Source organism: Siphateles boraxobius, unplaced genomic scaffold (genome assembly GCF_051911475.1).
Source record: "Siphateles boraxobius isolate OS27281-9 unplaced genomic scaffold, OSU_SipBor_1 41, whole genome shotgun sequence".
Classification (NCBI taxonomy): domain Eukaryota; kingdom Metazoa; phylum Chordata; class Actinopteri; order Cypriniformes; family Leuciscidae; genus Siphateles; species Siphateles boraxobius.
This window is the reverse complement of record NW_027509042.1, coordinates 19,574,407-19,597,768: the sequence shown is the minus strand read 5'-3', so window position 1 is coordinate 19,597,768 and position 23,362 is coordinate 19,574,407. Positions and strand designations below refer to the sequence as shown.

Sequence of the window (23,362 nt, the reverse complement as noted above, 5' to 3'; positions counted from 1 at the left end):
TCACAGCTAATACAGAGAAGATGAGTTCTCAGCAGTTTCCTAGGGCTGCACTGCCTCCTGCTGGGGCCAGACCGGGTCAGACTTCTACTGACAGCAGCGTTTTAAGGCCACACTCAGGTAGGATTGTGATACCACCAGTTCAGAACATTGAGCTTGAGATGGGGTTGTCCCCAGCATTCCAGTAGTTGGTACTGCAGGAAAAACTAATATGTGACCCTGGTTCATAAAACCAGTTACATGGGTAATTTCTGAAATTGAGATTTCATACATCACAGGAAGGCTGAATAAATAAGCTTTCCGTTGATGTATGGTTTGTTAGGATAGGACAATATTTGGCCGAGATACAACTATTTAAAAATCTGGAATATGAGGTTGCAAAAAAATCGAAACATTGAGAAAATCACCTTTAAAGTTGTCCATTTATGTTTGTGATTTTGCTGCATTTACTCAGAAAATAAATGTTTTATATATTTACGGTAGGAAATGTACAAAATATCTTCATGGAACATCTTTACTTAATATCCTAATGATTTTTGGCATTGCCACAAATATAACCATGCTACTTGTGACTGTGACTGGCATACAGCTCATGAAAACCCAAAATTCTCAAAAAAAATTGCATATTTCATCCGACCAATAAAATAAGTGTTTTTAATACAAAAAAGGTCAACCTTCAAATAACTATGTTCAGTTATGCACTCAATACTTGGTCGGGAATCCTTTTGCAGAAATGACTGCTTCAATGCGGCGTGGCATGGAGGCAATCAGCCTGTGGCACTGCTGAGGTGTTATGGAGGCCCAGGATGCTTCGATAGCGGCCTTAAGCTCATCCAGAGTGTTGGCTCTTGCGTCTCTCAACTTTCTCTTCACAATATCCCACAGATTCTCTATGGGGTTCATGTCAGAAGAGCTGGCAGGCCATTTGAACACAGTAATACCATGGTCAGTAAACCATTTACCAGTGGTTTTGGCACTGTGAGCAGGTGCCAGGTCGTGCTGAAAATGAAATCTTCATCTCCATAAAGCTTTTCAGCAGATGGAAGCATGAAGTGCTCCAAAATCTCCTGATAGCTAGCTGCATTGACCCTGCCCTTGATAAAACACAGTGGACCAACACCAGCAGCTGACATGGCACCCCAGACCATCACTGACTGTGGGTACTTGACACTGGACTTCAGGCATTTTGGCATTTCCTTCTCCCCAGTCCTCCTCCAGACTCTGGCACCTTGATTTCCGAATGACATGCAAAATTTGCTTTCATCCGAAAAAAGTACTTTGGACCACTGAGCAACAGTCCAGTGCTGCTTCTCTGTAGCCCAGGTCAGGCGCTTCTGCCGCTGTTTCTGGTTCAAAAGTGGCTTGACCTGGGGAATGCGGCACCTGTAGCCCATTTCCTGCACACGCCTGTGCATGGTGGCTCTGGATGTTTCTACTCCAGACTCAGTCCACTGCTTCCGCAGGTCCCCCAAGGTCTGGAATCGGTCCTTCTCCACAATCTTCCTCAGGGTCCGGTCACCTCTTCTCGTTGTGCAGCGTTTTTTGCCACACTTTTTCCTTCCCACAGACTTCCCACTGAGGTGCCTTGATACAGCACTCTGGGAACAGCCTATTTGTTCAGAAATTTCTTTCTGTGTCTTACCCTCTTGCTTGAGGGTGTCAATGATGGCCTTCTGGACAGCAGTCAGGTCGGCAGTCTTACCTGTGAATGCGGTTTTGAGTAATGAAACAGGCTGGGAGTTTTTAAAAGCCTCAGGAATCTTTTGCAGGTGTTTAGAGTTAATTAGTTGATTCAGATGATTAGGTTAATAGCTCGTTTAGAGACCCTTTTCATGATATGCAAATTTTTTTAGATAAAATGCCGTCCTACATTAGGTCTTGTTCCAGAAGCCTTTCATTCAGATGTACATTACAAAAGAAAAGAATGCCAACTTTAAACAAAAACATTATCTTTTCTATTTAAAATTCCATTCGCAATGGCATCTTTTCTTTGCTACTCTCCCTGAGAATGGTATGCGTCGAAAAATGCATAGGAGTTTTGTTTTTTGTGTGGAGCCATGAAATAAAGGCTTTTTAACTGAAAAGAGTGCTATGGTCATAACCCAGAGCACCTTTATTTTAATATTTGAGGACATCTTTTCTCTGATGGCGTGTGGGCAATGATCCCTGCAATTAGCAATTGGCAAAAGATGACCATGCTTTAATTTTCTGAAACTTTAAATACTAATACATTACATTTTGAAAAGTGTTTTTGCCCTATGGGCTGATGCAAAGACTGAATCCTGTCATTTTACATTTACAAACCTACTGTGTATACATTAAAGGGTCATACATTTTTTTTTTAACATAATTTAAAGGCTTCCTGAAATCAAAATAAACCTCATTTTCCTTGATAATGTGCATTATTAGTTTTGTGGGCTGCGTCCAAAAGCTTAGGCAGATCTATCAGGCAATAAGTGCGTTTACATGCATGTTCTGGCCCGATTATGCATAATAAGCCGACAATGCGTGTAGTCATGTAAATATATTAACCCATTTTCACTGTTATGATAGCTTTATATGATGTGCAGATTAATTTTTTTCAGGCTTTTATTCGCATATAAACACACATAGAGTGCATCACATGGTAATCACAGAATCTCGTTCACGCTATGCATCATGTGAAGGGCTTTATGTGTGTGTATCATGTGTTGTTCAGATGTAAGTGAAAAGACCAATTTAAATCTGTTCATTATATGAAGCGACCGTATCTCTTCAGAAGAAAAACGCTTGATTCACTTTATGACCTAGTTGGACCTAAGTTTTGGTTACCTAGACTTTCAATAGAGGGACAGACAGACAGACAGACAGACAGACACCTCTCAGGTTTCATTAAAAATATCTTAGTTTGTGTTTCGAAGATGAACAAAAGTCGTATGGGTTTGGAACAACATGAGGGTAAGTAAATGATGACAGAATTAAATTTTTTGTGTGAACTTTCCCTTTAAGGATAAAGTTAAGAAATTTAAAGTTGATGCAGTGTCACAATTATTTATATTTTAATGTCTGAGTTATGACAGACACATATAACCACAGAAAAAATGTGTCCATGTTGGTCTGTAGGGATCTTTTTATTAGCAACAACCTAGTACTGGAGTATGAGTATTTTTGACATACCAATAGGCATGACATAATGTGGTGAATATTGTGTTACAGTAGGCAGTGAGGACAGCAGGCTTGAAGTGGATCACCCTCAGGATCCTCCAGCTGGCGGCAGCAGCGGCAGCACTTGTGGAATTGCAGCATTCCGTGATGATAAGCAGGAGACGGTGGTGGTCAGGCCCTACCCACAGGTCCAAGCTCTCGGCCAGCCCCCTGCTGTGCCCCAGCATGTGCCTATCCAGCCCAGCCCTTCAGTAACTGTGGCCGCCCCATCAGTCCATCTCCTGCAGGGCCAGCAGTCCAGCGTCAGTGAGGCCTCTGTAAAGGCCATTTATTTTCTCTTTCTTTCGTCTTGTGATTCTGTCAAAATATGAAAGTACCCCTGTAGTCAATAATTTTATCCCTTAACTCATCTTTGATCATCAAAATTACATATTTAACCGTTTTTGTCATGAGGAAATAATTTCTTCATGCTTTAGAATCACTTGAATGTAACTCTAAACCCTTGCTTCATAGTATATGTGGATCCATGAATATGCATGTTAGTCCCCGGCTCCACTCACTCACACGAGATCAGAATACCTGATTAATACTTTAATACTTGGTCAACTTAATACTTTAATACTTGCTCAACTTTACTATAGTATAATGCATAATTTAGTATAATTTACACAGCATAATGGCATAATGGTTTAATTCAGCTATATATGTTTGAACCAGAAAAAGAGAAAGTGCGAATTATACAGGCTCGTCTACAAGTCAATGTATCTGAAGGATAATGCGATTTATGTATCACTCTTTACAACGTCGGACACATAACGGTAATTGATATGATTAGCCATTGACTTGACTACGTTATCAAACAGCTAATAATGTGTTGCTAGCGTTACACAAACCATGTTCCTGTTCACCATCTCAGAGCCAGACAGCTGCCTTCGAAAATTCAGTATCCTTAGAAACGCTTTGAACATCATAGAAAGACAATGGAGAAAGGCATATAGTTCATCATAACGTTGTAATATACATCTTATACATAATTCATCCGCCATATTGCTAAATGTACAAGATTTTTCATATCAACAGAAAAATATTCCGGGATAACCTGGCTTCTCTTGAGACTCCCCTTCTTCGCAGCAGTTAATGATACTAAAGCCCGTCCGCACGTTGACGGCATTGGTTACAACATGCTTGTGATGTTAAGAACAGGGGCGATTTCAAACCACGTTTTTGAGACTGTCTTTGGTGAGCTTCCGTTTTAAGGGGAAAATACTCGGCAATGGGATTGTCTGATGAATTGCTCATAGTTTGTCTTAAAGCACATTAAAAACTTCACATAGACATATTAGCAACATTAAAAACTTGATTTTCAACACAAGGCGACTTTAACAATTTATGTGCTTGTGTAAAGCAATGCGGGTGCATTTCAACCATTGAAATGATTCTCAACAACTTTCTAGTGTTTTGAATCCTTTCCAACTTGAAGAATCCAGGTGAAACAACTTGGTGTAAAGGGTTGAGTACCTTGATTATAGGGATACCAGGCATGGTGAAATAATATATATAATAACACGATATAGACTAATTTCAATTTGATGTAGACCTATATGATGAAATCAGGGGCCAGTAGCATAAACTGCTAAGACTAGTCTCACAAGTGAGCATCAATTTTTTTTTTTCTTTAAGACTGTTCAAAATCAGTTCCATATTCCGTATTGGCCTAATTTGATACCGAAAAGTAAGATAGACTGCCCCTTGACTAACTGCTAGTGCTTCATGCTAGATCTTAAGACACTGTCTTTACATAATGACTATGTTTATGCAACTGGCCCCAAACATTTGAAATGATCTAGAATACAATCAAATGTTATGCTACATCAACTGCCTTGATTGCTTTCTCTTTAAACTTTTTGTTGTTCAGAACTGAAAGACAGGGATAAAGCTAACCCTACATGCTTAATCACAATCCATGTCACTTGATGCACATTTTTTGCAAGTTGTAATTGTCAAATATATGAAAATATTAATTTCAATGTTGTTTATTATTATTTATATTGTATATTTTTTAGTTTATTATTTATAATATATATTTTTTCATATTATGTTGTATTTTATATATTGTTCCTGGATGTGTATATGTACAGTGTATATATGTATATATATATATATATATATATATATATATATATATATATATATATATAGTATGTACACACACACACACACACACACACACACACACACACACACACACACACACATACACACACACACACACACACACACATACACATACACATACACATACACACACACACACACACACATATATATATATATATATATATATATATATATATATATATATATATATATACATATATATACATATATATACATATATGGGATACTTTAAATGCTAATTATGAGTTGGCCATTAGGATCACCTCAACTTTAGGCTACCTGAAATCACAAATTATATTTTTTGTTAATTCTCCAGGCTGCCCTGAAGTCACCTATGCCCAGTCGTCTTATAGCACCTGCTCCGGCTGTTAGCCAAGGACATATTTCTGGACATATCACTGTTCCTCTTGAGAGCAGCATTGCTCCAGCCTCGATACCAGTGGCAACCATCAGTGGTCAGCAGGTAAAAGCTCAATCCACACGGAACCTTTTCTAATCCGGTTTCTTTAGATACACATAGTGTGCCTATTGTTAGAAAGGTTTTGAGATGAATAATGTTTTTTCAGGGACAGAGTAACCTGCATCATCTTATGGCCACTAACGTGCAGATCTTCAGGGGCAGTGCACCTGCGCTTCAGATTGGATCTCCTGCTCCTCCCCACACTTTTACCTCCCATTTGCCCAGAGGTCAGTGATTTCTTTCATACACTGCTGTCATGTAAGGAATAATTGAGGACGGGACTTTAAATTATTAGAAAAATAGTACACGAGGTGGTTATGTGGCCACAACGCAAAGTGCAAATTATTAATTTTCAACGGCTCAGAGTCAAGTATTCCGCTTATACTGTGGTTACCGGAGCTCAAGACATTGCTCAGATTATGTATTTTTAAAGACATTTGTCAAGTTTTTGTCCTTAAAATGCTCTTGTGTGTAGGACTAATTTCTTGCGCATCTAATCTCAAGCCTCTGTTGCTAATTCCAAATAGGGCTGGGGTGGTATGGATTTTTTCTAACCGCGGTTGAAAAGCAAGATTTTCCCACGGTATGGCGGTAAACCGCTTTAAATAGCGCCATTATTTAAAATAATATTAATGTATTATTTCTAACCCAGTTCGTAATTGTTTGCAACTCCTCACTTAAGTTCTTCTCCCGATGTATATGCTGCAGTAAATATTGTCGAATCACTGCATACATAACTAAATTAGCATTATCAACAACACACGCTAAATCATTTATACAAAAAGAAAATAAAAGTTGACCTAAACAACTTCCCTGTGGAACACCGCAGTGAGTATTTTTGGTCTCAGAAAAAGATCCATTACAAATACATTCTGTTTACCATTAGAAAGATAACTTCCGATCCAGTCAAGGGCTGTACATGGAAAAACCACAACATTTCAGTTTGGCAACAAGAAGAATAATGAACAATAACATCAAAAGCTGCTGTAAAATCTAAAAGAACAGCACCCACCAGTTTCTTATCATCTAGACATGCTAACCATTCATCTGTCATGTGTATAAGAGCAGTATAAGTAGAGTGTCCTGGTCTATAAGCATGTTGTGCATTAGCAAGCAATCCATTTATAGTAAAATAATGTAACATTTGCTTAAGTCATAATCTTTAAAATCTTGCTCAAAATAGGAAGTATACTAATTGACCTACAGTTAGAACCTGAAAAGTCAATTTTCCTCTTTTTAAGTAATGGTATAATTTTAGATTTGTTTGTGTGGGAGAGAACGGGAGAAAGAGAGTGTGCTTTCCATATATGATAAAACATAATTTTGTGGCAAAGAACATGGAAATAATTTCTCGTTTGTATCCTATTGTTTACTATATTTATTTGTTTGGTCAATGTCGTTGTGGGGTTTGGCTCTTTTGTTGTTATAGGCTGTAGGGACCTTTGAAATAACTGAAATCATTTGGCGAGGTGATATGGAACTGTAATGCTGTCAAGACCTGCCTGAACTACTTTAGTGTGCCTTTCCCTGAAAATAATTGCACACCTTAGAACGTTCGTCAACCAATCAGATTCAGTCATTCAACAGCCCCATAGTACTGCTTGAAGGAATAGGTTACCCATAATTGGAAATTGTATCATTTAGATAGAAATGGTTCCAAACCTGTATGACTTTCTTTGTGGAACAGCAAAAAAAAGAAATGGTTCCAAACCTGTATGACTTTCTTTGTGGAACAGCAAAAAAAAGAAATGGTTCCAAACCTGTATGACTTTCTTTGTGGAACAGCAAAAAAAAGAAATGGTTACAAACCTGTATGACTTTCTTTGTGGAACAGCAAAAAAAAAGAAATGGTTCCAAACCTGTATGGCTTTCTTTGTGGAACAGCAAAAAAAGAGATTCCAGTTGTTTTTTGATGTTGTTTTTTTTCATGTTGTTTTTTTCGATGGTAAACAATGCTAATCAGTGGTAACCAAAATGTTCGGCTTCCAACGTTCTTCAAAATATCATCTTTTGTGTTCCACAGAAGAAAGTAATTTATACAGGTTTGAAATGACATGAAGGTGAGTAAATGATGACTTCTGAAAATGAATGACATTTTTGGGTAAACTCTCCTTTTAATGTCTTGGTTATTTAAATTTTTTAACTGAACCTTGCAGGGCTAAAGCTGAAGTAGTAGGCATGTGCTAGTTGACTAAATGGTAGGAAGTGTCCCGAGATCTGGCGATATTAAAATGTGACTATATTTCTCGTTAAGGTGAAAAGATGTCTCGCAATATCAGCACGATGGAGTTGAGATTGTAGCAAAACATTTTACAGTGCTTGCATTATGTTCTTCTCTCTTTTACTGCGTATGATAGTACTGTAGAAAGTAGAACTTAAGTGACATTCATTACAATATGATTAGTTAAAACATTTCATAATGCACCAGCATTGTTTTGCATTTTGTGACTTGCAGTTGAATAAAATAATAAAATGCTATTTTTTTCAGTCACATATTTTGTCATTGAAGATTTCATAAAAAATGTAAAAAAGTATTGTTCTCGTGAACCCATTATCGTGTATCGTCTCGTGAGCTAAGTGTATCATCACACCGCTACTAAATGGTACTGCTGATTCTGGTTCCCCATTAATATTTTCAATTTTTATGCTCAGACTATTTATAAAACAAAAATACAATTATTAAATTTAGAAATATGTATTATTATTATTATTATTATAAATACTAAAATTATAAAATATAAAATATAATTACATTTACATCACATAGTGAGAGAGTATTTTGCTCTTATTAGTCCTGCACTGTCTAAATAGGACAATATTGGTTAACCTTGACTTGATCAATGCTTGTCGTTTTATGCAACAGATCATGTACAATGTTCAAAATGCATGGCAAACAGATCGCAAGTATATGACCAGCTGTATTTAGCATTGGAGTATTTAGATGTTTAGTGTTTTATTTGGATTTTGTATATAGAGTTTGTTACTTTAACACTAGTTGACTCGTCAATTAAAAGATTTCTATTTAAACGTCAGTGAAATTGATTGTTAATTGATCGCTCATACCTATGCTAAAGGGGATAACATCTGCGTCACTAGTGGTTTTTAGATAAATACAAAAAATATTTTTAACAGGTTTCATACAAGTTGCTTAAAGTACTTGAATTTGAGTTTTTGAAATGTAAGTCCTGTGAAACCCTTGAAAACAGCCATATACTGTATATGAAAAGATATTTGAAAAGTGCTTGGATTATTGAAAGACAAAATATGTGGAATTAGTGTTTAATTGTATTAATAAAACAATTTTTACATGCAAAATTAACGCTGCATATAGAGATATAGAGCCATTTTGCATTGCTCTATGAGCGTGATATTGCTCATAAATATCCAAGTACATGATACAGCTTTCATTCTTCATGAGAAATGGATAAGGAAATAAGGAAAGCGTCGCGATATATATTTGTCATAGTATTCTTTCAATGGTTAAAATAACCACAGTCATCGCATGTGCTGCACTTGAATTGTACCATTTGTTTTACAAGTTTATTTTTATTTATCCATTTACCTTTTTAGAATTTGAAGGATAATAAAGACACTGTTAGATAAGTGAGATCTCTGATTGTCATCCTTGAAAAGCAAAAAAAGTAATGCTTTAAAAGTCCTTGAAAGTCCTGGAATTTCATTTTACAATATCTGTACGAACCCTTTTTTAAATGCATGTAATTGTCTGCATGTTTTGCACTGCTGATTTATGCTAGAAATGACACACTTCACCTCTGCGTGATGATGGTGAATTTTCTGGTGTTTTTGTTTGTTTGACATGAACCGTAGCGTACTGTAATAGTTATATCTGTGCCTGTGTTTGGTGTTTCAGGCGCAGCTGCTGCAGCTGTCATGTCCAGCACTAAAGGCCCTACTGTTCTCAGACCAGCCGGAGGAGCCAACGCAGGCCCTAGCCAACCTGCAGCTGTGCAACACATTATCCATCAGCCTATTCAGGTGCAGAAGCTTTACAACTTACTGATCACATACAGTTAGACAAAACGGTCTGCTCTGGTCTAAACAGCGCTTAATGTAAATGCCACGTTTAGAGCAGTGGTCTTTTTAACTCCAAAGCCCATTGTCCACAACAATATTCAAAGAACCAATGTGCACAATTTCATTATGTAAAACTGTTTGACTTCACCATAAGCGAGTCTCTTATGAACTTCACTCAGGCTGTACTTCAATGTTTGTTAATCATGCAACATCAAAGCATATTTACAGTATCAAACTGATGTCAGAACTGAATATATGCAGGTTATAATTCTTCTCATCAAAAGCTCATGTTATAACTTTAAGAAAGTACCAATAAAAAAAACCCATAGAAAATAAAAATTTGCAGTTGACTGTATTAGATAATATGCCAAATATTATTCTGTAAGAACTATTTGTTAAATATGGACTGAAAAATATACAGAGAGGTTTGAACATTTGAAAAGGAAAATGTGTAGGAAACCTGTATCCAGCACTGGTTTGATCGTGGCACTGACAGTTCACTCTCATGTCCTTAATGTTGAGTCCTGTTGTGTTTATGCACTTTATGTTTGATGTCGCTGTCAGTTTATAGAGTTGTGAAAAGAACTCCTAGTTTATAGATCTGCAACGTCTTCCTTTACTTCCTGATATTTACCCACTGTCTGTATTCACAGTCTCGACCTTTGGTGACCACCTCAACGGCTGTTCTACCCACCATGGTGGCTCCCATCACAGCTGCTAGAACCCAGTCCCCAGTCATCAACACGCCTGTCACACATTCTGCAGAGATGGTTCATGGGTAAATCTCTTCGATGAGCACTATAACTATGTGTCATGATTGGATTGTTTGGTGATATTCCAATAATAATCTTGAATTTGCTGGTTTTTTTAGGCGACCAGTAACCATTCACCCTCCACAAGCCGCCATCAACATCCAGCGTCCACCAACCCCCCGGGACACTGCTACTCGCATCACCCTCCCGTCCCACCCAGCTATTGGAGCACAGAAGGCCCAGCCCCCTCACACCGTCACACAAGTCAGTAAGAAATTGTACTGAATAAAGCAGGGGTTTTTAAACCTATTGATGCCATTAACCCCCAAATATTGCAATCGCCTGCAAAGGAAGTTTATGTTCTTGCTGGAACATAATGCCACAAACTTTCTTTCTATTACTTATGAACTTTAAGGGTTTTTTTCTGTCTGCAGAAGCCAATCTTCAACACTGTGACCCCTGTTGCTGCTGCCACTGTAGCTCCTATTTTATCCACCAACAGTGCTCCCTCAGCCACCACTACAGGTACAATTTTTCTCCCAAAGATTTCATCCACAGAGACGAGATATTTTCATGCAGTTCATAACTGTGTGTACCCCAAAATAGGCTCTGCAGCACATACCCAAATGACCAATAGCACTATTGTCACTATGACAATGGCTTCTCACTCCCATGCTACAGCTGTGACCACCTCTGCTATTCCTGTCGGTAAGCACAACTCATTCTCTACATGTGTTTATAACATTCAAGATTGTTTCTCAATGCATTGCGAGTCTTTACCATTTTGGTATTAAACAATTTTGAATCAATCCAGAACAATTCAGACCATTTTTATCCACAATTACACATAGGCATTTATGAAGAGACAGAGTGCAATGCTAAAACGTTTGGAGAGTCATGCTAATACTTACTAGATCATTTTGCCATATCCATTAATATCTTCTTTTTTTGTAATTGACTTCACAGAGGCATAGATTAATTGTTTTATAGATAGATGGATTGATAGATGGATTGATAGATATATTGATGGTTGAATGGATGGATATTATGGATTGATAAATTGTTTGGATGGATGAAGGGGTGGATGTAGATAGATCATTGTTTTCATCAGAGTAGCCTGATAAATACATAATCTCTGGCCCTGTTTACACCTAGTATTAAGATGCGTTTTGGTCGATCGGATTACAAGTGAACAACGCATAACGTTGTTGCGTATAAGTGTAAACTGGGTCCAAAACATTTTGAGCTTGTCCACTTTTGACCACTTCCAGAGGTAGTCATTCAAACAGCCACAAAAGGCCGCCTACTCTCCACCTACTGGCCTAATGTGTAAACATTATGGGAAGCGTGCTAGCCAGATAGGATTTAAACTGTCGGCTGGAGACGCAAGTTTGGTTTGAAGAGAAAACATACCAATGTTCTCTCACCACTCCTAATTTCTAACACACACGCACAGAAACGAAAGTTGATGCTCTCCATATGTTTTTCCATATGTTTTTCCATAGTCTCCGGTCTCATTCATGTGTAAATTGCCTGAGCTTATTTTGTCCATTAGATTGAAAGATCTGAATAAACACATACATTTACCTGCCCATAGACCCTCCCGTCGAAGAAATCAGGGCCGAAGTCGTTGAAAGTGGACAAAAGGGACTGATTAAAACAAGGTGTAACGGGAATGTGTCTCCCTTGTCTACCTGTGATCCAATCGACCAAAACACATCTTAATACCAGGTGTAAACGAGGCCTCTGTAAGTAACAGGCCATCCAGATCCAATACAAGAGTAGTCTTAGTAATAGTCAAAAATTGTCTATTGAGCAAGTTACCTAATAAATGTACTAAACCAATGAGCGCTGCATAAAATGCAACCTTGAGTGGCACGGCTAGTTGTGCATTAAACGATTTTAATCGTAAAGAATACGATTAAAGAATACCATTCAGGTAAAGAATCACCGATGTGAAGCAGAGACTCAAATGGTAAAATTAAGTGCCGTAATGAAGCGGATTACGTCATAGCTTTATGGATGCGGGCCCCTTTCTGCCCAGGCCCATATGAACATGCATACCCTGAATGCCCAGGCACAGATGGATGGATGGATTGATAGATAGACTGATTTTCATTCTTGCTTAATGTTTCTGCTCTGTCCAGCTAAAGTGGTTCCTCAGCCCATTGCCCACACATCCCCACGTATCCAGCCAGAGTATCCAGGAGAAAGGACCAACCTGATATCCATTTCAGGTCATCGCTCTTCTCCGAACCCTGTCAACATGGAGGCCCGCAGTGATAACAGGTGAAACTATCTTGAATTAATCCAGGGGTGTCCTATCCTCCTCCTGGAGAACCACTGTCCTGTAAAGTTGAGCTCCAACCCCAGTTAAATGCACCTGAACCAAGGTAATCAAGGTCTTCAGAAAAAGGACCTTAGGACCTTCAGGTGCAGGATTGGACACCAGTGAATTAAGCCAACTAAACCAAAGTAATCAGTGAATTATCATTGAATTGAAGCTCGCGTCATGTTATCCGTGTATGTTCTTCTGCAGGCCGTCAGTGCCAGTGCAGTTTCAGTACTTCTTACCCACACAGTACTCATCCCCATATCCTCTGACCCACACCTACACCCCCATCACCAGCTCTGTCTCCACCATCCGCCCCTACCCAGGTAAACACAACACACATGCTCAACCAGAAACTTTGTGCTAATATCCAAATGTTCCTTAGACCTCTAACACGGACTCTGTGCTGTTGTCCTCAGTCACGGCTCCAGCTCAGAGCCCAGCTCTTCCTGCTCAGGCTGGTGTGGGTGTGGCCACCACTGTGCACTTGAACCCCATGCAGCTGATGGCGGTGGATCGCATTGGCCTGCCATCTGCCCAGATCAGCACCCAGAACATCCAGTCAGCCTCTATGACTGCTCAGGGCATTCAACCTGCACCAATAGGAGTGCAGGGGCTGCATGCCACTGGACCAATCAGCACACAGAGCATACAGCAGGCTCCGGTTTCTACACAACAGCAGCAATCAGAAGCAAAACCACCAGGTAATTTTAGCAGAACTTTTTTTTAGATTTTTTAATTTATAAGATATTCAGAAACCGTGAGTGAAAAAATAAATAAATAGCTTGCCCTAACAGGCAAGTACTCACTACATTTTTTTTTTCTTTTCTCAATATTCTGGAGATGTAAATGTCACCAAGGTAGTGTTATGTAGCTGGTTTTGTCAAAATTGTAAAAATTACATGTGGAAAATAGTTTAATGGGTTTAAATCTCAAAACATCATTGTATTTAGTCATTTTCTAGTAATAGTGAGTTAAATTTATAGCTGTATAAGTTTTTGTGTGTTTGTGTGTGGGGGGCCAGTGACAATGGTGTCAGGACAAATAAAGTCCAGTCTAATGAAAAATGTAACAATGTTTGTCCTGCTCATAAATATTTTATGAAATCTGTTTTGTGATACAGGTGTCGTTTTGGCTGAAAGTTCTGCTTTTGTAACTAATCCGATCGGGAGCACTTTCACTGGCACGCAGTCTGTCACTACGATGGTGCAGACACACCCCCAGGGGGTGGGCACAGGTGCACCCACACTTGTCTCCTCCCCTCGGCCTAGCATCCTTCGCAAGAAACCTGTGAATGAAGGGTGAGTCAGTTTTCACTCCACAGCCTTCTCCACAGTAGCATGTGTATTTATAGTATGCTAACTACTAAGGAGCCAAACTATCTATCATATTATAATCAATTACATTACTTTTTCATTAATGGCATCCTGAGAAGTAACAGAATCCAATGTGCTCACTGTTTTTAAAGGCAGAGATGATGTTGATAAAATAGTTTGAGACCACTTTTGGGGTGTGTTTCTAGGGCAGTGCGTAAAAGTCTGATCCCAGCGCAGCCGAGCGAGCCTAATGCTGGCCGAGTGGATAGTGGGATAAGACTGTCGGGATCCCCTCGCCCAGCGGGGTAAGCCCTGCCTGAAGATCCTTTATTATCCTAATAAGGATAGGACAAAAGACAATGCTCCTAACACAGGGTTCCCACGGTCCTGAATACCCTGAATATATCAGGGTTAAAGTTTGGTTTCCAGGCCTGAAAACCTCAAAGAGAATTAGCTCTTAACATTTTCCACATTTTCAAAATGCATGTTATAGATTTTTTTTTTTTCTAAATAATTGAATCTATGTAAATCAGAATATACTGTAAGGAACTTAGCTTTATGTCAAGTCAAGTCATCCTCATTTATATAGCGCTTTTAACAATGTAGATTGTTTCAAAGCAGCTTTACAGAGATAAACATATAATTTAAGGTAACAGAGATTGGTTTAGTTTTATAGTGGTTCTTGAAAAATGTTTTTCCCAGCTAAAGTTAGTTTTGATTGATTCACTTCCGTCTAAATGATAGTTTGTTATTAAATTAGGGGCCGTTAAGACGACACCGTTCTCTCTAAACAGACTTTAAACGCGAACCTGTGATAGACGCTGATGGCGTTCACATGCGCATTAATAATTTATTCTATAGTTATATGCGTTTGAATATATGTGGGTCTTGTCTTTTCTATAAATTTTGATGCAGAATTTCATTTTATCTTATTACTTCGGGTAGGTACACGAACCAAAAAAATCCACAACGCTTTATCTGTAGAGTGGTATAGGGATCCTCCATAGGGAGAGGCTAGTTGGCCAGCACTGCATTGTCATCGGGTCCAGGCTAAAGTCCTTCGTCAGATCTGGAAACGGCCTGGATCTGGCAGGCTGCGGGAAAACCTCGGGATAAACAAAGACACTAAAATTAGCGTAGATGCCATTCTTCTTATGATGTAACGAGTACATAAGGATTTAAGGGAAGTGTTCCCAGTTCCGGCTGACCTAATCTAAGCAGCCTAATATTGAATTATAGAAGTCTATAGAGTGTTATGTGAATGCTAGGTCAAAGAGATGTGTTTTTAGTCTAGCTTTGAACTGACAGACTGTGTCTGCTTCCCGGACAATGTTAGGAAGATTGTTCCAAAGTTTTGGTGCTAAATAGGAAAAGGATCTACCGCCAGCAGTCGATTTAGATATTCCAGGTATTGTCAACTGGCCAGAACTTTGAGATCGCAATAGACGTGAAGGACTATAATGCGTTAAGAGCTCGCTCAAGTACTGGGGAGCTAAACCATTTAGTGCTTTGTAAGTAATCAGCAATATTTTAAAATGTATATGATGTTTAATAGGGAGCCAATGCAGTGTTGACAGAACCGGGCTAATATGGTCGTACTTCCTGGTTCTGGTAAGAACTCTAGTGGCTGCGTTTTGAACTAGCTGTAGTTTGTTTATTAAGCGTGCAGGGCAACCACCCAGTAGAGCATTACAATAATCTAGCCTTGATGTCATGAACGCATTAACTAGTTGTTCCGCATTTGTCAATGAGAGCATATGATGTAATTTAGATATATTTTTAAGATGGAAAAATGCGGGTTTACAGACACTAGACACGTGACTTTCAAATGAAAGATTGGTATCAAAGACCACACCCAGGTTCCTAACTGACGACGAAGATTTAACAGAGCAGCCATCAAGTGTTAAACAGTATTCTAGGTTATTACGTGTGGAAGTTTTTTGTCCAATTTTTAGAATCTCAGTTTTTTCAGAATTTAGTAGTAGGAAATTACTAGTCATCCAATTTTTTATATCAACTATGCATTCCGATAATTTTGTGAATTGGTGAGTTTCGTTAGGTTTGGAAGAAATATAGAGCTGAGTATCATCAGCATAACAGTGAAAGCTAATTCCATGTTTCCTAATGATATCTCCTAAAGGTAGCATGTACAGAGTGAAAAGCAGCGGTCCGAGAACTGAGCCTTGTGGTACGCCATACTGAACTTGTGATCGATAAGACATCTCTTCATTTACTGCTACAAACTGATAGCGGTCAGATAAATATGATTTAAACCATGCTAATGCAATTCCACTAATGCCAACATAGTTTTTTAGTCTATTTAAGAGAATGTTGTGGTCAATGGTGTCAAATGCAGCACTAAGATCAAGTAACACTAATAGAGAGATACAACCACGATCGGATGATAAGAGCAAATCATTTGTGACTCTAATGAGAGCTGTCTCAGTGCTATGGTGCGGTCTAAATCCTGACTGGAAATCCTCGCAGATATAATTTCCTTCAAGAAAGGAACACAGTTGTGAGGATACAGCTTTTTCTAATATCTTTGATAGAAAAGGTAGATTTGAGAACGGCCTGTAATTGACTAATTCTGTAGGATCAAGTTGCGTTTTTTTAACAAGTGGTTTAATCATAGCCAGCTTAGAGGTTTTTGGTACGTATCCTAGAGACAAAGACGAATTAATGATGTTAAGAAGAGGATCTATGACTTCTGGAAGCATCTCTTTCAATAGTTTAGTCGGTATAGGGTCTAACATACATGTTGTCGATTTAGATGAATTAACGAGTTTGCAAAATTCTTCCTCTGCTATGGCAATGAATGAATCAAATTTTACCTCAGGGAGACTATAATGCAGTGGTCTCCAACATGGTGCCCGCGGGCACCTGGTAGCCCGCATGGAGTCTCTGAGTCGCCCGCCGAGCACGTTCTAAAAATAGCCTGAATTGTCTTTCATTTAGTTTGTTTTTATTATTATTTATGATGATGGCATAAAATGAGAAAATAACTAATGGTAACATTTCATATACCATTAAAACATAATAAAATAATAAAATAATTAAAAATATTTAGAATCTGCTCGTCGAGCACGTTTAAAAAAAAAACGTAATGTAACTTCAGTGAGTTGAGGCGGTCGCGGGCAGACCGATAAATTTATACATAAGATAAATTGAACTATAAAAAAAAAAAAAAAGATTAATTATGGCTGACGATGCAGGTCATGCAAAAAAGAAGACTTATTATTTTAACGAGGAGTGGGAGACAGAATTCCTCTTCACTAATGTTAAAGATAAAGCTGTATGCCTCATCTGTGGAGCACGCATTGCGGTTGCCAATGGTCTATGGCAGGGGTCTCCAACACGTCGCTCGCGAGCTACCAGTAGCTCGTGGCCTGATTGGAGGTAGCTCACCAAGGGGGCGTTCACATATCGCATCTTTTGCGCGCTCAAGTTCGTTATTTCAAATGTAGGAAGCTCATAATTGAAGCGACGCACTCATTTTTTCCATGCGCAGCAAGATGAAAAATCCATCAGCTACTAAAACTTCTTTGTCATTGTGGAGAGCGCAGTGCATGGTTGCATAGCAATGACAGACGCCACGGGAAAATCGGACCAAATTTTACTATTAATAATGAAAGACAAGCTAATGTGCATTGTGAACGTCAGTAATTTATCTTTTTTGACTCATTCTTTTTATAAAAATAATATAAAGGCTGAAATATGCGATCTTTTTATAAATCTTTTTTTGTCAAAACTTTATTTGAACTTGCAGGCTACATGTTAGTAGATAACATGTCGCAAGACACTCCTTTAAAATCTGACCATTATTTTTAAAGTTGTTATTTGTTTATGTAAACAAAAAGTGCAAATGAATTCTAATTATATTTGTTATTTGCTGGTTTTCGACATAAACCTTGGTGAATGGAATTTATTGTTTAGTATTAGTACTTTTTGAACAGGATTCTGTGATAACTGATTATTTTGGTCACTATAATCATGAAATGAAATTTTCAGGCAATTTCATCTCTAGTTAAGATGCACTATAAAATCAACTATAATTATGTGTTTTTATAGTATAATATGCAAAGTACAATTTTCTTTAAAAAAATTAATCTCTGATTCTGTTCTTTTCTCTGACATATATAGGCCTACAAAAACTCTTTTAGGTCTAAAACAGTTTAGATAGTTGTTAATATGAGAGTTATGAGACATTATTTAAGAGATTTAAGTATTTTATTAGCCTACATGAGTAGCTCTCGGCCACTATATTTTTTTAAAAGTAGCTTTCAAATGAAAAAAGGTTGGAGACCCCTGCTATAATGCACTCCCTGATTGCATGCTGTAGTAGACGGTTGCATAGTTATAATTTTGTCCCTAATATTATCAATCTTATAAGTGAAGAAGTTCATAAAGTCATTACTGCTGTGTTTCTTGGAAACTTCTGGGCTTGAAGCTTTCTTTTTCGTTAGTGTAGCCACTTTTTCAAATAAATACCTAGGATTATGTTTATTTTCTTCTAATAGGGTTGAAAAATAAGCAGATCTAGCAGCTTTTAAAGCCTCTCTGTAAGCAATCGAGCTCTCCTTCCATGAAATCCGAAATACCTCTAGTTTAGTTTTCTTCCAGTTGCGCTCCATTTTTCTGGCTGCTCTCTTAAGGGCCCGGGTGTGCTCGTTGTACCATGGTGTTGGACTATTTTCTTTAATCTTCTTTAAGCACAACGGAGCAACTGTGTATAAAGTGCTGAAAAGGAGAGAGTTAAAAGTTTCTGTTGCAATATCGAGTTCTTCTAAGCTATCTGGGATGCTGAGATGATGAAACTGATTAGGAAGATTATTGATAAAGCAATCTTTAGTGGCAGAAGTGATAGGTCTAACATACTTGTAACACGGAGTTGGCTTTGCTGCCTTGGCTAAATGTAATTTACATGAGACTAGATAATGATCTGAGATGTCGTCGCTCTGCTGCAGAATTTCAACAGCATCAACATCTATTCCATGTGATAATATTAGATCTAGAGTATGATTACGACAATGAGTAGGTCCTGACACGTGTTGTCTAACTCCAATAGAGTTAAGAATGTCTTTAAATGCCAATCCCATTGCATCTTTTTCATTATCTACATGTATATTAAAATCACCAACAATTAGGACTTTATATGCAGTCAATACTAATTCTGATAGAAGGTCAGCAACACCTCCCCCTTTGCCTTTCAGGCGAGGTTCATGTTTATAACAGTAACCATGGGGGGTAGACTCATTTAAAGTAATGTAATCGTTTGGTTTTAGCCAGGTTTCTGTCATACACAGCACATCTAGGTTATAATCTGAAATCATATCATTAACTATGAGCGCTTTTGAAGTAAGGGATCGAATATTCAGCAACCCAAGCTTTATTGTTTGTTCATCTATATTATATCTATTTTTTATTTGTTGAATATCAATTACATTTTTAACCTTAGATCGGTTTGGAAGTTTTTCGGATTTCCAAATTCGGGGAACAGACACAGTCTCTATATGATGATATCTAGGTGAAAGAGCCTCTATGTGATGGGATTTATCTGACCTTGGTGACGCAAGGCCGCTAGCAGACGGTCGGTTTAGCCAGTCTGTCTGCTTCCTGACCTGAGCCCCAGATTGTCGTGTTTTGTCTCTAAGACTATGAGCCAAATTACTAGAGAGTAGAGCAGCACCATCCCAGGAGGGATGAATACCATCTCTTTTCAACAGGTCAGGTTTGCCCCAAAAACATCTGATGTGATGACAATCTGCTAACTATCTCATCACTCCTTCGAACAGGATGGGGGCCAGAGCAAATTACAGTGCCTGACATCGTACTTGCGAGTTCAAACGCCTCTTTAATATAAATTTTGGTGATCTCCGACTGGCGGAGTCGAATATCATTAGTGCCGACGTGAATAACAATCTTAGAGAATTTACGATTAGCATTAGCCAGCACTTTTAAATTTGCTTTGATGTCAGGCGCTCTGGCTCCCGGCAAACATGTGACTATGTTGGCTGGTGTCCCTATTTTCACGTTCCGTGTGATCGAATCACCAATTACCAGGGCACAATCAACAGAATTCTCAGTGGGTGTTTCACTGAGCGGGGCAAATCGATTTGTTATGGTAATCGGAACGGAAGAGTGGTTTTTTGATCCGCGAATAGAGCGATCCCTCACCGTCAACCATTTGCCTTGCTGCACAGGCAATAATTCAGCCGGAACCGAATCATGTAAAGAGTTCACTATGCTAGGCGCATCCAAAATAGTATCTAAAGCTCTAGCACACTTACTATCCTCAATTAAAGTTTGGATGCGTGTTTCTAATTCTGAAATCTTCTCCGTCAGCCTGACTGTCTCCTTGCATTTATCACATATAAACACTATATTGCTGACGGGGAAGGCTATGCTAAACATGTAACATGAAGTGCAGGTGACAATAACAGGACAAGACATTACTCACCGTGTTTGTTGACTGATTCTTACTCACCTGTGCTTTTTATGAACTCAGAGGCGCGTGCGCGCGAGAGAAAAATAAATAAATAACTGCACGGGTGGCGCGTTAACAGGCTAGCGAGTTACTAGCGTGTTGTGCTAACAATAATGGAAGCTAGCGATGTCAGGTTAATCTGGGATGTTGTCTAAGCTGTATTTAGTTGTATAAACAACTAGAAATGGTAGTAAATGATGGTTCAAAACAGAAAGAAATACAAAGCTAATACGAGGCTTAGACGGAGCTTACAGCCTCGAAGCAAACAAAACACAGCAGGCAGCTAGGCAGACAGGAGCAATCGATCAGGATCAGCAATCGATCAGAAGGATCAACCTTATGAAATATGAATAATCAATAATAACTTATGATTAATTATGAATATTTGGGTCAGTTAATTGGATTAACTTGACATGGCTAAATTAATATTACAATCAATTAATCAGTTCGTCCAACGAACTCTTTTGATTATTAATTTATTCTAAGAAAAGGGTATCTTCCCTGGCCACAGAAGAATAATTATTTCTTAGCATTTACAGTGTTTTGAGCATGTAGCAAGATCAAAAACCGTAAAGGGACTTCGTATTGCAAGCAAATGAGAACCAAATACATAAAGTGCATAAGTTTTATTAACTAAATCATAAACATAAATAAACTAAAAAAACATATATACATAAATACAGAAATAGGTTAGTGATAGGATGAAATTGGAAAACCGGAAGAGGGACTATGAGAAGAACCATCAGAATTTCATTTTCACATTTCATTGAATTGAATACTTGCATTTGTAGTGGAAACAATTCTTGAAGTTGTTGAAAATTGAAGTCGTTCATGGTTCCGGCAGTGTCAAGTGGAAGTTGGTTGAGAATTCTCTTTCTCCAGGAACACATGGCTGGTTTGGTCAAGGCCTGGGGCCCTGTTGAGGCCACGCCGAGCACCCAGAAGTGAGGAAGTCGGAAGAGTGGCTGTTTGGAGGCGTTGTTGGTTGGAGTCTTTGTTCCAAAACTCCTGAGATTGTCCTTGGTTCTTTGTGAGAGAGTCTCCTCTCTCCTCATATCTGGTTGGATCGAGGCCTGCAGGGCCCTGGGGCCCCCATGGAGGGGGAGGGGGTTCCCCAGTATCACCAGAAACAGTGTTGCGGCTGGATGAAAGAACTAAGAGAGCGAGGTCACATGTGGACTGTCTCTAATAAAGCCTGAGAAAGATCCAACCCCTAAGGGTTGACTGGTTCCAATAAGCAAGGTGAAATGTCCGAGTGGGAAGGTTGCTCTAGTTAATTTACGAGTCTTTGTCCCAAGCGTGGTTATACCTTCATTAATGCTCAGATAGATATAACACATCCACACTGCATTCTAGAAGAAGGTGATGTACATCAAAGTGTGAGTCATTAAATGAGGATTAATTAGGTAGGAGGCATGATACAGGTGAGGTTACATTGATCGTTAGTTGGTTGTATACCAAGGTACATACCATAATATATACATAATAGTACACGAGACAGTAAACCATATACCATATACACTGTTTCTTTCACAGTTTTATGCATGTTCATTTATAGATCAGTTAGTCTATGATTAATGCAGCAAAATCTTTTTTAAAGAGGGTTTCTGTCTTCCCCATTGTCTCTCTCTTGTGCATGTGGCCACATTCCTCGGAGATCGTAAAATCTCCTTATCAGCCCTGTAACATGACACTGTTTCTGCCCTTGTGTTCGTTCATTTGGGCTGTTAGTTTTGGAGTTTCATTAACCTTTGTATGTAATGAATAATTAGTGTGTGTCTGATTGGTCCATACCCTACAATACTCTGTTCACCAACAGTGCACAAACAAGTAATTTGGTATGGTTTCCAGAAGCACTAGGTACTTGCATGCATATATACTACACTGCCTGGCCCAAAAAAAAAATCGCTGTTTGGATTTAAATAGTCAAACGCTTTACAATTTGAGCCTGATGAATCTTGGCCACATTGTGTCTTCCTACATGGTTATTTAAGAAATGATAAGCTACACACTCCATTAATTAGGGTTAGAAGAACTGTTAACATAATAATTACTACAACAATGATCCAATCATAGACTTTTAAGCGTTTGCCTATTTAAATCAAAACAGCAACTTTTTTTTGGCCGGGCAGTGTATATACACACAAAAATAGAGAGAAAAAATTAAATAAGTAGAATTAAATTGCATAATATACATCCAGAAAAATGTTACAAAAAGTACAAAAAAGGTTGAAAAACTTAAAGTAATATACATCTAGGTGGCGTAACCAGGAGGCTTAATGAACAGATGTTCACTTTAAGTAAACTTAAATATACTGTATAAAAAATAGGTCATATAAGTACGAGGTCAAAAAGAAAATTTAATCAAAATGTCATAAACTGGATCTTTTGTTAAAAAACTTCTCTCTGGTGATGTGCTCCAGTTATTCAGTCTGCTTAAACCTGCCCAGGAGAGTGAAATAACGAATTACAAATGCTCATGTTACTGTAATTAAATAGTTGTTTTTTTCATCAGAAATTGTGCTTGAAAAAAAGGCTCACCTAGGCTCCAAAAATCTCACACAGGTGACGTTTCGAGCACGCAGGCTCTTCTTCAGACTTTTTCCTGTTTTTTATTATTTCCTTTGTCGAACACCCAAAATGAGCTTTTTTTGCCAGTGA

At 38.3% G+C, this 23,362-nt stretch overlaps 1 protein-coding gene across 2 annotated transcripts in view; it reads left to right on the top strand.

The window, feature by feature from the left end:
* Positions 1-23,362, top strand: part of sap130a (Sin3A-associated protein a) — a 32,136-nt gene that overhangs the window by 888 nt on the left and 7,886 nt on the right. The window contains exons 2-15 of one of the 2 annotated variants that reach the window (XM_077198788.1): positions 7-117; positions 3,193-3,443; positions 5,636-5,782; positions 5,886-6,006; positions 9,651-9,775; positions 10,468-10,592; positions 10,686-10,830; positions 11,001-11,091; positions 11,173-11,274; positions 12,714-12,855; positions 13,106-13,224; positions 13,318-13,602; positions 14,022-14,199; positions 14,421-14,519. In XM_077198788.1, the coding sequence (XP_077054903.1) occupies positions 21-117; positions 3,193-3,443; positions 5,636-5,782; positions 5,886-6,006; positions 9,651-9,775; positions 10,468-10,592; positions 10,686-10,830; positions 11,001-11,091; positions 11,173-11,274; positions 12,714-12,855; positions 13,106-13,224; positions 13,318-13,602; positions 14,022-14,199; positions 14,421-14,519 (2,027 nt within the window). In that variant the 5' untranslated portion in view covers positions 7-20. The remainder of the gene's footprint in view (positions 1-6; positions 118-3,192; positions 3,444-5,635; positions 5,783-5,885; positions 6,007-9,650; positions 9,776-10,467; positions 10,593-10,685; positions 10,831-11,000; positions 11,092-11,172; positions 11,275-12,713; positions 12,856-13,105; positions 13,225-13,317; positions 13,603-14,021; positions 14,200-14,420; positions 14,520-23,362) is intronic. The other variant, XM_077198789.1, reaches the window with a different exon arrangement.